Source organism: Cucurbita pepo, chromosome 1 (genome assembly GCF_057944985.1).
Source record: "Cucurbita pepo subsp. pepo isolate OVF chromosome 1, ASM5794498v1, whole genome shotgun sequence".
Lineage (NCBI taxonomy): Eukaryota > Viridiplantae > Streptophyta > Magnoliopsida > Cucurbitales > Cucurbitaceae > Cucurbita > Cucurbita pepo.
In genome coordinates this window covers 19,899,517-19,916,159 of record NC_141798.1, presented here as the reverse complement: position 1 = coordinate 19,916,159, position 16,643 = coordinate 19,899,517, and the positions used below count along the sequence as shown (strand labels likewise).

Genomic DNA, 16,643 nt, shown 5'->3' with positions numbered 1-16,643 from the left:
GTACTTAAGATTTGGGCCATAGTTTGTGGGCCGCTGTAGCTGTTAAACGGACCAATCTACTGGGCCTCTCGACGAATTACCCGTTTTAATAATTACATAATAGTTGCACATGCGAAGCAATGGGCTCAGCCCAGTACATTATATTTGGGCCATTGTTTGTGGGCCGCTATAGCGATTGAACGGACCAATCTACTGGGCCTCTCAACGAATTACCCGTCTTAATAATTACATAATAGTTGCACATGCGAAGCAATGGGCTCAGCCCAGTACTTTATATTTGGGCCATAGTTTGTGGGCCGCTGTAGCGATTAAAACGGACCAACCTACTAGGCCTCTAACGAATTACTCGCCCTAATAATTATACAGTTGCACATGTACGAAGCAATGGGCTCAGCCCAGTACTTAATTTTTGGGCCATGGTTTTTGGGCCTATGTAGCGATTGAACGGACCAATCTACTGGGCCTCTTAACGAATTACTCGCCCTACTAATTACATAATAGTTGCACATGTGCGAAGCAATGGGCTAAGCCCAGTAGTTAATATTTGGGCCATAGTTATGGGCCGCTGTAGCGATTAAATGGACCAATCTACTGGGCCTCTCATGGAATTACTCACCCTAAATTCCTATATGCTTATACGACGTCGTTCTACGTAAAACAATCATGCTCGATGCTTCATCATCGTCTATGTCCTGAATTTGCAGCATTTCGCTTCTGGTTCGTGACCTTCGGGTTCGTCAGCTCCAAAACCCCAAAAATGGGTTTTTTTAGAAAAGCATCACAAGGCATTAGGCCTAAATGCTTCCATCTATGGCGAACTTCCTCTTTTCTTAGAGGCAGTATTGTAAATTCTAGGATTTGTCCTCATCGTTTTGCTTTGAGCCAAGCATTTTGCTCTCCTTCTCGACAGAAAAGCAAAGAAGTCGATTTAGATTTGAGTCAGTACCCTCCCGAGCGGATTAGAAACTTTTCTATAATCGCTCATGTGGATCATGGCAAGTCTACACTGGCTGATCGTCTCTTGGAGCTCACTGGTACTATTAAGCGAGGCCATGGTCAGCCTCAATACCTCGATAAATTGCAGGTTCGTTGGCCATGTTACGGGACTATTATTAGATTGTGGTTACCTCTTACTCTTTCTTATGGTCGCGAACTTTTGTAGAAGAAAATTGCGTTTGTTTTACTTTGGTTATGTAATTTGACAAGAAATGGTGTACATTTGTGGTAGAGGAACCTAGGTTTAAACTATTGAGATAAGCCTATTATCACATTAACTAGGAAAAAATTAGTTTGCCAATGTCGTCCTTTTCTAATTTTCTTCACGACAGTGTTGTGTCTGTTGAGCAATTAGGCATGCATTATATGATTGTTTGAAAGTTTTCTTATCATGGGGACTCCCCCCCCTTCTCTTTTCTTAGGCTGAAAATTTACCTTCTTTAGCTAGTCTGTGATCTTTTGCTATAAAAGTGATTGCCTTATTGGTTTTTCATTTGTTCTTTTTAACTTGATGAAGCCCAATTATTTAGGTGGAGAGGGAGAGGGGAATTACTGTTAAAGCTCAGACTGCAACCATGTTTCACAAGTATAATCCTGTGGGTGACAACGCTAGCGAACAGCCTCCTTTCTTGATAAACCTCATTGACACACCTGGCCATGTTGATTTCAGCTATGAAGTATCTAGATCCTTAGCAGCTTGCCAGGGTGCCCTTTTGGTTGTGGATGCTGCCCAAGGTGTTCAAGCACAAACAGTGGCTAATTTTTATCTAGCTTTTGAATCTAATTTAACAATTATACCAGTTATTAACAAAATTGACCAGCCAACTGCTGATCCTGATCGTGTTAAGGCTCAACTGAAATCAATGTTTGACCTTGATTCTGCACATGCTCTGTTGACATCTGCCAAAACAGGGCAAGGTCTTGAGCATGTCCTTCCTGCTATCATAGAGCGCATACCTCCACCTCCTGGAAAGAGTTCTTCCCCTTTGCGAATGCTTTTATTAGATTCGTACTATGATGAATACAAGGGAGTGATATGCCATGTTGCTGTTGTTGACGGTGTTCTGCGCAAGGGGGATAAGATTTCTTCTGCAGCCACTGGCCAAGCTTATGAAGTCTTGGATGTTGGGATCATGCATCCGGAACTTACTAGTACAGGAATTCTTCTTACTGGTCAAGTGGGCTATGTTGTGAGTGGAATGCGTTCTACTAAAGAAGCACGAATTGGTGATACACTTCATCAGAGTAAAACTGTTGTTGAACCCCTTCCTGGTAAGTTTTTCATTTTCTTTTTCAGAATGTTCTAGATCCGTTTTCAGTCCTGAAGAGAAATATATGTCAAAAGTAAAGCTGAGTTTTGGTTTAGAGTTTATTTCCAGTAGGTGGGTGATCCTTTCTAATAGATGCCAGTTAGTCGGACGGGCAATGGAATATATTTTACAAACACAATATTTCAGTAGGATTCTTCTGTTTCTTGTTATGTTAGTGTATGTCATGGCCTGTCTCTCTCTTTCAATTCCTCTTAGTGACATTTTTCCTACCTGCAGGTTTTAGGCCTGTAAAACACATGGTTTTCTCTGGTCTATATCCAGCAGACGGGTCAGATTTTGATGCACTCAATCATGCAATAGAGAGACTTACATGTAATGATGCCAGTGTCTCTGTGACTAAGGAGACTAGCACAGCATTAGGGCTTGGTTTCAGGTATGGCATCCACTGACAGAATCGATTCCTCTTCTACTAAAATGGAATTATATTTGCTTTATTTGTCATATATTTGAATCCATCCTAATTGAGTCCTATACATAGGTGTGGTTTCTTAGGATTACTTCACATGGATGTTTTTCATCAGCGGCTTGAACAGGTGGCCTTTTTTTTATTCATTATTGATGTACAATAGATAAAATTTAAGCCTATTTTTGTCATCAGATATTGAGAATCCATGTTGTTTCTAATGTATCACAGGAATATGGAGCTCATGTTATTTCTACTGTTCCAACAGTGCCTTACATTTTTGAGTACTCTGATGGAAGGTTATCTCAGTGGCATATTCCTTCTCAGTTTTTTCTATGTTTCACTTTCTTTACCAAGAGCTAAATTAATATTTTCTTCCCCTTTAAGCAAAGCACAAGTTCAAAATCCTGCTGCATTGCCATCAAATCCCAATAAGCGAGTGACTGTTGGTTGGGAACCTACAGTATTGGCTACAATTATCTTTCCTAGTGAGTAAGCTCTCCTACTCTTTTCTATTCTTCTTCCCCTTTAGTGTATACATCAAAATCATTCAAAATTATTTCTTGTTTACTACAGATATGTTGGGGCTGTAATTACACTTTGTTCTGAGCGGAGGGGTCATCAGTTAGAGTACTCATTCATCGATAGGTAACGAAGAACTAGAATAGAGTACTTCTTGGTGCAATACAATTATCATTATATCTGGTGCTACCATGTTACTGGAATAATGGAAACCTAATATATCATTTTGAAAATTATGCTTTTCACACTACAGAAATAGAACTTTTTTATGTTATGGTTCAGAGCGAGCTTTGCAATTGGTAAAAAGTTGGTTTCTGGCCTTTCACTGTTCATTTAATTACTTTAATGTTTTATAAAAAGTTGTTAAATGCTAAATATAAGTTGTATCTGTTAGAAAAACTTCTTGCGGTTTTTCTATGATGTCAAGTTTGGTGGTAATTTTAGACAATCATTGATTAAATATTGAATAACATTGTATGTGTTCATATCCATTTCCATTGCAACTCATTTGACTTGATGAGGATAGAATATAAAATATGCTAAACTTTTTTTTGGGGGTAAAAAATTGCCTGAATTTGATAAATGTACTCTGTACTGTGCCAAGTCTCAAGCCTGAAGATAAAGTACATACACGAAATGTTATGATTCCTATTTGAATGCTTGGTTCGTAAAGTAAATCATGTGGCAGCTGTTTCTCCACATGTAACATCCACAATCTTGCGCTTCCTGCTATGAATTACTGATCTTCGACAAAAACTCAAATATTTCATTGTCATAAGAGTCACTTGAAATAAAATAAACTAGTTCTTTTTTTCTTCTTTCCTCCATCGACATGAGTGCTTCTTTTACTGAAAAACTCGTTAACATGAATGCTTTCGTACTCTTAATTTATTAATAATTTTATATCTTGTTTTTTATGTGTGGATCTTAATGGCCAATCATGTAAATTTTAATTCTTTCATGTTTTGTACTGCAGTCAAAGGGCATTTATGAAGTATCGCTTACCTTTAAGGGAAATTGTTGTTGACTTCTACAATGAATTAAAGAGTATAACATCAGGATATGCATCATTTGATTACGAGGACTCAGAGTAAGTCTCTTGCCCTCTCTTTTCAATTTCGTTTATAAGCCTTAGCTCTTGAATCTCCTCAAGTTTGTCTGCACGTGCATAATGAAAGATGGTTAATTGTTGAAATTTGTAAAATTATCTTCTTCTTCAGTATTGGTTGATAGTCAATATCTCTACCTAATACGTATTTTCAGTTCTGTGAAAAACTTGATGCTAAGTAGTTTGTAAATGATAATGATTATTATTATAAACGCTCTTCTTCGGTGGCTGTGCAGTTATGATAAGTTTTTCAAGGTTATGGAATACAATTGCATCTTCCATATATTGATATATTGATCGGTGTGACTACCCCAGGTATCAGCAAGCAGATTTGGTGAAACTCGATATCCTATTGAACGGGCAGCCAGTTGATGCTATGGCAACCATTGTTCATAATTTAAAGGCACAAAGGGTGGGACGTGAATTGGTGGATAAGCTGAAGAAATTCATCGACAGGTATGTGTTTTTTTTTAAATTTATTTTCCTTGTGTTATTTTTTATTTTTTATTTTTTTTGACATGGGTTGTTTTTATGCTGAACAGGCAAATGTTTGAGATAACGATACAAGCTGCGATCGGATCTAAGATCATTGCAAGAGAAACGTAAGGGTCTTATTTTATTTGTTATCACTAGAAGGTTTTTACTCAGATTTTTATTACATATTCAAAATTTGAGTGGCACTAAATCTTGAAGCCAGACTATTTTCAGTACAAGACGGTTACATGCTCATTGGTATCCTTCAAATTTTATTGTCCTACTGAACTTTTTATGTGGATTTTAGGATCTCGGCTATGAGGAAAAACGTTCTTGCAAAGTGTTATGGTGGGGATGTTACTCGGAAGAGGAAGCTGTTGGAGAAACAAAAGGAAGGGAAAAAACGAATGAAACGTGTTGGCTCTGTTGATATTCCTCAGGAAGCATTTCACGAAATTCTGAAGGTCTCATAGGGGGAAAATTCCAGTAAATTAATGGACCATACTTATTACCGGTACGGTTCTCATTTATCTACATGAATCATACTTAGAACTCATTTTCACTTGTTGTCAATGATAATCATGACAAATAACTTATATGGTTTCCAGTGGCAGTTTGTTAAAGAATATTTCAGCGAACGTGCTCAAGAGCATACCATATGCTTTAGTCTTGAGAGACCTCCTATTCTGCTATCAGAAGTTATGCATGCATAATCTTGTATTGTTTTGCAATTCCGAATGGCATGTCCTGGCAACCCATAAATGGTAGTTATCTTGTAACAAGGTCAGGAGATTGTTAGTGGACTAGAATGGTCTTGATTAGAGTCATCTGTTTTAGGGGTGCAGTTTATCATTATTTATTTTTCCTTCCTCTCGTGTTGTATGCTTCAAAAATTTTCTTATATAGGTAGTTCAATAAACTAATTAGGGATTCAAACATGTTTATAGTAAATCGGCATTTAGTTTTGATGTTTTTTTTGATAATCAAGAGTAATCTACTCTTTTTACTTTGACTTTGCATTTATAATTAGAAATTATCTTAAGCACTAACAATGCTTAAGTTTGGCCTACATCTTTCCTCCACTATTCCTACTAACAAAGTAGTTACATGATATCATTAATATGATGTAGCTTTCTTTCACTATTCCTACTACCCTAGTGATTATATAATATGGTTGACATAATGTAGCTTTCTTTCATCATTCCCTTCACGAGAGTAATTATTTAATATCATTAGCACAACTTAAGCCATGTGTGTTTATATCATGAGTTTATATTAGAGAAAATGTCAAAAAAATATCTATAAAATGTATCTAATGATGAACAAAATGATAACATCCAATAATATTTTCCTCAAGAGTTTTCTCAATTGGCCAAACACCATTTTTTAGTTCTTATGCAAATAGATTGTCCACCCAGACTTGATCTAAATAACCTGCAAGTGAATAAATATAGTAACGAAGCAATTGCAATGTATGCAATCAGTATCGAACTTCATCTCGAGTCAATATAACATTGATACGAAAAATGAAATCACAAACACAACTGATTGATGATAGTTACAGCAAACAAATAGGATTTACAGATTAGCTTCATAATAAGACAAAACCTTGTTCAAATCTACCATTGTTCTCTTCTTCTTATCTACTTCTTTCATCACTTCAACTCTCAATCAATGGCATAAAAACACAGTCCAAATCAACCTTCCTTTCAATTCATCTCCTATCTCCTCTCCTCCATATCCCACCCAAACTCTAAAAAACGAAAAAGGAAAGAATAGATGGACAAAAGGGAAAAAGTCTTTTCAAGGCTCTAATATGAACATAAAGTCAACTGTATAGACAAGAGGCTAAACCATCCTATGTGCTAATTGACTTTGATTATGCTTTAACAAATAAGTGTTAGATTCAAGGCACTAGCTCGAGTTGGTTATTGAGGTTGTCTCCTGTCAGGTTTTGGTGACTGCTGAGGATAATTATATGGAGAAGCATGAGGACCATTTGGACTTGATAAGCTTCTAATGTGTTGCCCGTTCCTTGCCACCAACATCGACTGGGTACGAACGACACTTTTAGCATTGGGATTGGACCTGGCACGGTCTGCTTGCATGGTTTGGAAGTAATAGGAAGAACTAGCCATGTCCTTGAGGTTTGGCAAAGGTTTTAAAGTTTCAACCACTTCACTCATCACAGGTCTGACTTTAGGATCTCTACTAAGGCAGTGAGCTGCAAGTTCTGCAGCTTTTTGTGCACCTTTGATCGAGAAGTGACATTCAAGGCGGGGATCTATCAGCCGGTAGAACTTCCTCTTGTCTCCAAGTAGGGGTCTAGCCCATTCGACAAGGTTGTGCTCCCCATTCGGTCTATTTTTATCCATTGATCTTCGACCCGTTAGCATTTCGAGCAAGACAACTCCAAAACTGTACACATCGCTTTTTGATGTCAAATGCCCTATGGAATTCAATAATATTGGATTTTAGATTCATGATGAATAAAATGTATGTATGACTTTTGTACATGTTTATATGCCAACGAAGAAAAACTAGCATCAAAGTGCTCTCACAACAAAAATGAATGAAATCAAACCTACCAGTCATCACATATTCTGGAGCTGCATAACCATAGGTTCCCATAACCCGAGTTGAAACATGAGTTTTGTCACCCTCAGGACCATCTTTTGCAAGTCCAAAATCCGAGAGTTTAGCGTTGTAATCCTGAAACAACATTTTTAACCTTTTAAGAAAGCCTTGGGCTTGGGGATAACAAAATAAAGAAGCACATAATTTGGTACACATACCGCATCTAATAAAATATTAGACGTTTTAAAATCGCGATATATCACTGGTCTTTCAGCTTCTTCATGAAGAAAAGCAAGGCCTTTAGCAGCACCAAGTGCAATCTTCATTCTAATGGACCAAGGAAGTGGCAAGGGCCCTTCTGAGCAAAATATGGTAATTATCATCCAATATTAAACATGCGAAATCAATTGTTAAATATAAAAATATTAATACTCCTACAATCACATCACAAATAAAATGAATTTGAAAAAATCACAACATACATCGAGAGAAAACACTTGAACAATGTGCTTTTAACACAAAATCCATGGTGTCTGCACCCATATGTATGGATATATATAACCCTTAACTTCAATAAGCTCAAACCGAGATAAATTCTAGAGATAATTCCTTATAAGGGCGTGAAAACCTCTCCTTAGCAGACGCATTTTAAAACCTCGAAGAAAAACACGAAAGGAAAAGCCCAAAAAGGACAATATCTACTAGTGGTGGACTTGGACTTTTATAAATGATATCAGAGCCAGACACCGGGCGGTGTGCCAGCAAGGACGTTGGGCCCCAAAGGGAGTGGGTTGTGAGATCCCACATCGGTTGGAGAGGAGAATGAAACCTTCCTTATAAGGGTGTGGAAACCTCTCCCTAGGAGACGCATTTTAAAACTTTGAGGGGAAGCCCAAAAGGGAAAACCCAAAGAGGACAATATCTACTAGCGGTGGGTTTGGCCTGTTACAAGAAAAAAGACCTCAATCCTATGCTTTTCTCTCCAAATATCCATCCAGATTTTGCTACCATCCTAAAAAATTCTTCGATATCTAATCTTTCCAACCAATTATGAACAGGCAGTTGAAAGCTTTTCAAAACCATTTTGTGCACCAACTCCTCAAATGGTGATGTTCTAAGCCTTTCCTAGCACTAGCTTTCCCTATTTGTTTGGAATCCTTTCTTATGTCAAATATCAAATTATTTCAACAGTCAACTGATTGTCCTAACTTATCATTGATTTGACATCCTATAGAAACAATACATGACACCACAGTTCATATTTCAGTTAGAACAGCAAATGCCCATTCATTTGAGATACCGATACTATCCTACCAGAGTTTTAAGTCACGACTTTGACATTTGAAGCTCGAGATTCGTAGTGACTTCATTTTGTTTCCTTCCAACATTTTTAGTGACTAGGGAGACATAAAATGGTTAAAAGGTTAAGTCACATACTTCTGAAGAGGTGGTTCTCCAAACTTCCACGAGGCATGAACTCGTAAACTAATAACCTTTGATCATCTTCAATGCAGCAACCAATCAATCTCACAAGATTAGAATGGTTGAGATCACCAAGGAAGTTAACTTCAGCCTGAAATGAAAAGCGGGAGTAAATTTTAACAGAGAAAAGAGGAGGATACCCCAAAAGTCGGTGCGAGTGTGAGAGAGGTAGGTGAAGAGTACTCATACCATCCACTCTTTATGACCTTGTAGACCGTCATGATTAAGAGTCTTGACTGCAACTGTAAGCCCAGTTCCCGGTTTAGCAGGAGCAGTTCCATTCTCCTCAATCCATCCTTTGAAAACACAACCAAAACCTCCCTCGCCGAGAAGGCTCTCAGGTCTGAAATTTCTTGTGGCTAACTTAAGCTCATTAAAAGTGAACTTACGAAGCCGAGAAGCAACCTTCAGCTCGGCACTAAGCTTGGGCGTGGACGAGCTACTTTCAGCATTATCAGTTGTCGCTGATGACCCCAATGCAGTAAACAGAATAACTTTCTTTTCATCGAGTTTAGATTTACTATCTGCTAGTTACACATAGTTAGAAGCAACATTTACAAATATATATCTAACAATAAGAATACCAATTAATCAGATTTTAGAAACATCTATCACTTATTCCCCTTGTTCTATATGACCAGCACATTTGAATCCATAATGTCCCTGTTACCTTCTAAAAGTTAAGTCCTCACTCCCTGGTTTGTGTATTAAATGTATTGAAATCAAGTACAATATGCCAAAAGAACATTGCAGAGAAACATGAATATAGAAGCTTTTCAAAACTCAATAGAACTTGCAGACGCTTCACTTTCAAGTTAAATAATCTATCACTTTTAAAAGCTGGCATCTCAATTCACATAGTACTACCAAGCTTTAAATACAGGATACGCTTAAAATTGCATTGCTAGGGAATTTAATTTAGTAAACCCGTGACCTAATCACCACTTGAACTTAGTTATTAGCTTCACATGCTCCAAATTCTATGATAACACAATTTAAGAACAGCTCAAAGATGAGGATAATCTTCAATCCACTAAGAGACTAAATACGTTTCAGAATTATGTTAACTCGTACAAACAAAAACCAAAAGAACAAGAAGTTTACCGCAATGGGTAGTGGTGCTACTAATGAAGCTATCGACCTTTGATCCACTTAAAGAACTATCAACCTTTGATCTAGAAGGAATGCAACTCCTAATGAACTTCAACCTAACCCAACATCCAGTCTCCTCCTTCTCCAACTCGTTTTCCTTCTTCTTCTTCTTCTTCTTCTTCTCCCTTGCTGTTCTTGACTTGCCCTCAATCCACGTCTCGGCCTTCGAGCCATTAGGTGCCAAACCCATATCGTCTAGTGTCTTAAAAACAGATTTCAATACCTCATAGCCCAGAAACCTCGCCTTTTATGGAAACCCCACTTGAAAAATCAGCTCATTAACAACAAATTTCAACCGGTGGAGTACACGAACCAATACCCAAATCACAAAAATAGCAAAAACGGAGGAAAAAAGGATCGATATAACAAATTGCCGAAGAACAGAAGGGGGAAATAAGAAAAAAAAACTCAAGCACACTAAAAGGGAACTTAGTCAAAAGAGCCAAAGATGGGGAAAGAGAGAGAAATAGGTGGGAAAAGGAGGCCGCTTCCGAAAGAGGAAAAGCGTCCCGACAACGGGCAGGTTGGGCAGTTCATGACAATGGGTGGCAGTTGGTCGGGCAAGAGAGAGAAAGAACCATTGTTAGAGTAACTAGGATATTCCTCATCAAATCAAGTGCTTATTTAAAGAGAGAAATGTATTTGGACTCTCATTTTCAAATTGGGCACTTAGAAATTGGCATAGTGATATACTCCAAAGCACTATAGTCTTTGCTACATTATATTAAATACGGATAATGTATTTTATTTCTTCACAAATATATCACATATTTCATTTAATTTTAACTGAATATCTTATCTAATTAATCATGTTGGAATTGGTATTAAGGAAGATAATTATTTGGATTAATTATTTAAACATATTAGAAAGTGGGATATTATTATTGACACGAATAAAGAATCTTTTTGTAAGAATAAATTATGGTTATTAATAACATTGATGTGATGGAAAAGTGTTAGTGATTAAGAAGGATGGCCACTTCGCATTTATGTGTCTATTGTGAAGGCCCAAACAGATATAAAATGTTTATTTATTTATTTATTAAAATTAAAATTAAAAAATTAAAAAATTAGAAAAAAAAAAAGGAAAAAGATTGAGGAAGGAATTGTTTAATATTTGAGGAAGGGAATCATGGGAGGTTGGGTGAGGTGGGAAAAAAAAGGGTAAAATAAATTGGGAGTTTAAATGGACCTAACTAAAGCTTTTAATTTTTTTATTTTATTTTATATTATGAATCTCTTGATGAGGGAGCAATGGCCTCCCAATATTTTAAAAAAATTATAATATTATATTGTAGGAGAATAATGGCTCAAAATAATAATTATTAGTACCATGATAGATATTATATAGAATTTTTTTGTGTAGTTTGTTTGTTTGATTCTTTTATGTGGTTTGTGTGAAACATATTATTGGTAGTGCGATGAGGAGCTTGTGAGAAGTGTTAAGTTTGTCAGTCGGTAAAGGCATCAAGGTAGAAAACAATATATTAGTTGCAACCTCTCACCATACCTAGGTTATTAGGATCATGAAATGACAATTTATATAGTCTCATATAGGAATTCTTGTTTCACGTCTAACTTTTGTGAAGTTTTCAAAGACTTAGGCGCATACTTAAAGTTATGCACGACCTTTCATCCACCAACAAACAAGCAGACTGAACATCTAAATAAAACATTAGAAGATCTGCTATACGCTTGTGCATTGAATTTTGAAGATAGTTGTGACTCTCAGTTGAGTTAGTGTACGGTGACCATGAGATAACTATTTGCACAATGTCATTTGATGCACTTGATGAAGAGGTACAAATTCCTTGTGTACTAAAGTAAGATAGGGAAACACATGTTGTTAGACATAGTGTTGGTCCAAACCATAAATAAGACTAACGGGAGAATTCAGGTGAGGTGTGAACCCAAAATAAAATTATACAATGTTAGACGTATAGACTTAGAGAAATCAGTGGGTATTGAATAGCATTGTTCCTCAATGTTATCAATGTTATGCCAACTCGGGTTAGTAAAGGAGGTCAAGATGTTCCCCTCCACTAAAAATAAAATCACCAGAAGAAATTAAATCATATAATTGAAAGATTTGAAACAAAGATCAACTAATGCATTTTCAACCTCCATCCTTATCTCTATTTGAAATCAAAATGTTCTGCCTCATTCGAAATAGGTCTTAGTTTTTTCCAAGTTTATAAAATTCACTCCCACAAATGATATTGCACATCACACATATTCCTGGACTTTATCTATTCACATCTAATGCCTACAGTTAAATTTTTGTCCTCAAAGATAATTTATGGTTCCCCTTTTACTCTCTGTCCCCTGTGTCACAAACAAAAAGAATAGTAATAAAGTGGTGGGATTGGATTTTCAGGTCTCAATCCAGGTCAAAGTTCCCACGATCAAATATTTGCCAGGAAGATCCCCTGCCGATGGCGCTAGATATGTAATTTTCTTCCTGTCATCCAAAAACAAATCCCATTGTTAGATTTAGAAGTTACAATTTCAGACTTTCTTCACATACTTTCATCCAAATCATAAGCTTATTGTTTAGTTCAAACCTTTGGATGTCGATATCAGTAATATACACAAATCCAGCAACATTGCTGCACCCAAAGAGGAAAAAAATCGTCAACTCGTAGAGAGGGTTACATAACAGTTGTAGCCTTAGACCATGTTTTGAAATGGTTTCTAAGAGCTTAAAAAAATTTGTAGATGTAACAAATGAACTGATGTGATTTTTTGCTTTAATGACACAGATCGGTATGAACGAATCAGGTTTTCAAATGATGGGAAAATGAAAAGGGTTAGAATTAATCCTTATTTTAGAGTATAACCCATGGATTACACATTGGTCATGTCTTCTACTCTTTTTTGATAGCTTTATAAAAGATGGAGACTGAAGAAAAGAAAAGCAAGATTCCAAAAGAAATCACCTTGAGATAATTTCATCAGGTTCTTTAGCAAATGAAACAGCAAGAACCAAATGGAGCAAATCCCGATTAATATTGACAGGCACTAATCTAGTGGGATCTGCAGCCGGTTCTGCACCAATTGGCAGAGCTGACCGCGGGGCCTGTGGCCCACCTCCAATGCGATAAATGAACAGATCGCTGAAGTTTGCGATGTTTGAGTGGGGTGAGAGATCATTTGCAGGTCCATAAAAATATTCCTGCAAAACATCACAGCATTTTGTAATAGCCTTGTCAGTTTCAAAATGGAATAGACGGAATTCCGTGGCAAGGATTCAATTTAGTTGAATCATATGAGTAAGACAAATTGCATCAAGACTGAGGATGCAATTCAGTTGCCATTGTCATTTGAAAAGGTCAAAACAAGAGACTGTTAAAATAAAACCAATCATCCACCATTTATACAACTTCCTTGCTTACCCTTATTCTGTAACTCCTGGCTTTTTGACGATATTTAGCGTTTCTGGATACAACACCACCGGACTTTTGAAGTTTCACAACATCTACGTTAGGCTTATTCTTTAGTACATCTTTGAGCATGCTCCAAAGTTTCTCCTGCAAAACAGTAAAATATTAAAAATATTAACGGTCAATTATTCTATAAATTATTGTGCGTCTATTGCTTCAGAAGGTTGCCTTTAAGGTACAATATTAGAAAGTTTTCTTTGATATTTATGGATAGAAGAGTATAAGGATTATAAATTAGTTTGAAGAAAAGAAGAAAGTATATTTAGAGCAAGTCTACTCCGACTACTACTTTTGCTAGTATAAACGGTGGGTTCTCTTCTAGCTTGCACCTTGGCTTGACTTTCTTGAATACTTTTCTTGGTGTGTTAGATGATACGTTGTCCTCCTTGGTTGCATCACAACACTTCTCTCCTTTGGCCTTCAACATCCAATGAGTGTGACTTGCAGTCACCTTCCTTCTGCTTGCACTTTGGTAGGTCACAACTAGCTTTCTTCTAATATGGTTGACACTCTCTCACTTAAACTGATCACATCCTCAACGACTCATTTGGGGGCAGAATCACATAGGAGAAATGACATAGTTTGCACATCTTTTTAGGAGTATATCACATACATTTAGCCTTTGTGTAATGATTACAATTGTACTAAATTTCCTTCTAACATTTGATACTAACGGTTTATAATGTCATTATAATAATAAAACTGCTATATCATAGGTAAATAAACCAATGCATAAAGGAAAGCACATGGAAAGAATACCTGAAGAGTTTTCAACAAGTTCCAATTTCTAGTTAAACCAAGTTTAATAATTGAGAGAAACACAAAAAGAAGCAACTTACTTGACCCAAAACCAGGACAACATTAGCATTGAGTGTATCGATAGCATGTAGAAGCAGCTGCAGCAAGATAACAAACAAGAACAATGATACATAACCAATTGTGGTAATGGAAATTAGCAACTGGAATGTGTAACATAATTGCATAATTTGTATAGAAGTTTCAGTACCTCATAGCCTACACCCTCGATCCATCCCATTGTGTTGATAACCATACCCGCAGCTCGGGATTCTGCATTGCCAGTAAATTGCCTCTCCAGCACTTGGGCAAGCTCCTTCACAAGCACTTTGTACAGATCAACGTTATTGCTGTTAAAGAACCTCAAACTTAGGGCATTGGAACACATTACATTTGGCTTAAAATGAAAATTTACTCTCAGCATAGCATATTGTTGGGAAAATGAACACTGTAAAAGTTCAAGAAGAATAAATACTGCAGCAGGTTTATTTACCTTGGAGTCGTGTGTCCATAAAAGTAAACCAGGGGCATTTCCAGGGGGATGCCTTCCACAGGATCAATGGGCAACTCGATAGGGGTAGCAGCAATGCACCCAGGAATTGTTATAGATCCTTGGCCAATATCCAAATCTACAAATGTAGGCTTCCAACCCTGTTTTGCAGCCCAACTAAGGAGCATCCTTGACAAGGTGCTCTTCCCTGAATCGGTAGGCCCCACAACGATGACCCTTGGACCCTAATGCAACCAAAAAAAGAAAATTCTAAATATCAATATAGTTAATGAAATTATGTTCCTACTATGTAAGTTATTAGGGTGACCCGAACACAAGAATCCCACAAAACTGACTCTAGCCCACCAGAGCAAAAACTAGCTCAGTTGAGCATTTTGATTAGAAAAAAGAAAAGAAGAACCTGTGTAGAACCGGAGTCATCGGCTGATGAAGCTCTAGCACGGCTTCTTCGTGCTTCAAGAATGGCATGGACATTCACATAACCGATCATGGGTGTCTGTAAACAAACAATAGAGAATTGAATCTTAGTCATTGAACAAAAAATCTCTAGTGCAGAGAAGACCCTTGCCTTCATAGACTTAGATGTAAGCCATAGCCTATACAAACCAGCAAAATTTATACCTCATCTGCCGTATAATCAGTTTCAGTCGCACCATCCATTTCAAGCGTGGCTCCATACCAAGTGAAGACCTTTAACATCAAACTCAAATTTTCAAAATAATGGAAGATCAAAGCAGACCCATCCCCTTACTAAATACAATTTCAAACTAAACAGCATGCTTGTGAAATGATTGACCAAGAAAGACCAAAACTCGAAAGAAATTTGAAATGAAATTCCGTTCTGAAACTTATATAAGTCAAATTGGGCAAGAAAGCCTCATTGATTAAATCTTACAGCAATTTTCAGCCTTGGTGGTAAAGTGAGCCATATTTCAGGAGGAAGCTCTGTGCCAAAGATCTCAGCATTACCAGAGAGCAGCCGTAAACGGAGAGGCGAGTCGTTTCCAACTTCAATCCTGAGCTCGCTCTCCCTATCCAACTTAACCTGTCTGACAGACGAAGTCGAAGCTGAGCCAGCCACCGTGGCAGGACCACCGTACGCCATGCCTCACCCAAATGCGAACTTTTTCGTTTTTCCCAAGCTAGATCAACAATTTTAGATGGTAGGCTTCTGGTTTGCACTCACTGTAACTATAAATAGCTACTCTATCCCTCGGATAACGTCACACAACGATTGAGCTGCACGAGGCGTCAATGGTTCATTGAATCAAGAAATCAAATTTCAAGAAAATAGTTGGCGGGTTTAGGGTTTTAGACCCACAAAAATCAAAGCAGACAACAAAATAAAATATTGAAACAAAGAACAGAACTCTAGAGTTGAATTCATCCAATCAATTGCATACTCGACAAATTGACATTTATTAACTTACTTCACACATCAACATGAGTTTATACTGTAAATGTGAAGTGAGAAAATACACAATTTCTAAAATGATGCGGAAAATTATTCGCAACGCAGCGAGACTACATTCAAAATTTCGTAGTGGTCACCATTGACTCGTATTGCTACTTATACTAGCGAGTTAGTGTGCCCATTATGACTACTCTCACCTGAAGATAAATTATGGCTGGAATTTGGTTTGGCTCTGCCACAAAATAGAAGGTAAAGAGAGAAAAAGACTGAGAAAGGCGATGACCGGAGGCAGTATCCAAGGGCGAGCTTGCGGCGGGAGGCGACGGCGTCCGACGATGTAAATGGAGACGGAGAGGTGCTGAAAATTGAATTGAGATTGAAGAGGGTACGCTTCTAGTGGGGATTTTACAAAAAGCTTAAAAGAAAACATAATAT

At 37.2% G+C, this 16,643-nt stretch overlaps 3 protein-coding genes across 6 annotated transcripts; 1 reads left to right on the top strand and 2 right to left on the bottom strand.

The window, feature by feature from the left end:
• The first annotated feature begins 678 nt into the window (after positions 1 to 678).
• Positions 679 to 5,817, top strand: LOC111810956 (translation factor GUF1 homolog, mitochondrial). Of its 3 annotated transcripts, none has more exons than XM_023697812.2 (12): positions 679 to 1,084; positions 1,527 to 2,268; positions 2,544 to 2,700; positions 2,806 to 2,860; positions 2,962 to 3,029; positions 3,118 to 3,222; positions 3,307 to 3,378; positions 4,229 to 4,342; positions 4,676 to 4,816; positions 4,903 to 4,962; positions 5,142 to 5,348; positions 5,449 to 5,817. In XM_023697812.2, exons 1-11 carry the CDS (start codon positions 758 to 760, stop codon positions 5,305 to 5,307), a joined length of 2,007 nt encoding a protein of 668 aa, XP_023553580.1. In that variant the 5' UTR covers positions 679 to 757; the 3' UTR covers positions 5,308 to 5,348; positions 5,449 to 5,817. The 3 variants fall into 3 exon arrangements, with proteins under 3 accessions (XP_023553580.1, XP_023553579.1, XP_023553581.1); XM_023697811.2 differs by having other exon boundaries at positions 5,443 to 5,817; XM_023697813.2 differs by having other exon boundaries at positions 943 to 1,084; positions 1,514 to 2,268; positions 5,443 to 5,817.
• Positions 5,818 to 6,318: 501 nt separating this feature from the next.
• Positions 6,319 to 10,553, bottom strand: LOC111795456 (serine/threonine-protein kinase PBL36). 2 transcript variants are annotated; one of them, XM_023677899.2, is made up of 6 exons: positions 9,998 to 10,553; positions 9,083 to 9,417; positions 8,849 to 8,984; positions 7,630 to 7,769; positions 7,423 to 7,546; positions 6,319 to 7,283 (listed from the first exon to the last, which is right to left on the bottom strand). In XM_023677899.2, the coding sequence occupies exons 1-6, from the start codon at positions 10,233 to 10,235 to the stop codon at positions 6,763 to 6,765; spliced, it is 1,494 nt and encodes a 497-aa protein (XP_023533667.1). In that variant the 5' UTR covers positions 10,236 to 10,553; the 3' UTR covers positions 6,319 to 6,762. The 2 variants fall into 2 exon arrangements, with proteins under 2 accessions (XP_023533667.1, XP_023533675.1); XM_023677907.2 differs by having other exon boundaries at positions 7,630 to 7,766; positions 9,998 to 10,546.
• Positions 10,554 to 12,154: 1,601 nt separating this feature from the next.
• CLPS3 (CLP-similar protein 3) lies at positions 12,155 to 16,621 on the bottom strand. The gene is made up of 11 exons (XM_023677920.2): positions 16,406 to 16,621; positions 15,690 to 16,033; positions 15,416 to 15,484; positions 15,195 to 15,290; positions 14,777 to 15,018; positions 14,495 to 14,633; positions 14,328 to 14,384; positions 13,441 to 13,575; positions 12,985 to 13,220; positions 12,610 to 12,654; positions 12,155 to 12,506 (listed from the first exon to the last, which is right to left on the bottom strand). Exons 2-11 carry the CDS (start codon positions 15,897 to 15,899, stop codon positions 12,419 to 12,421), a joined length of 1,317 nt encoding a protein of 438 aa, XP_023533688.1. The 5' UTR covers positions 15,900 to 16,033; positions 16,406 to 16,621; the 3' UTR covers positions 12,155 to 12,418.
• Between the last annotated feature and the right edge of the window lie 22 nt (positions 16,622 to 16,643).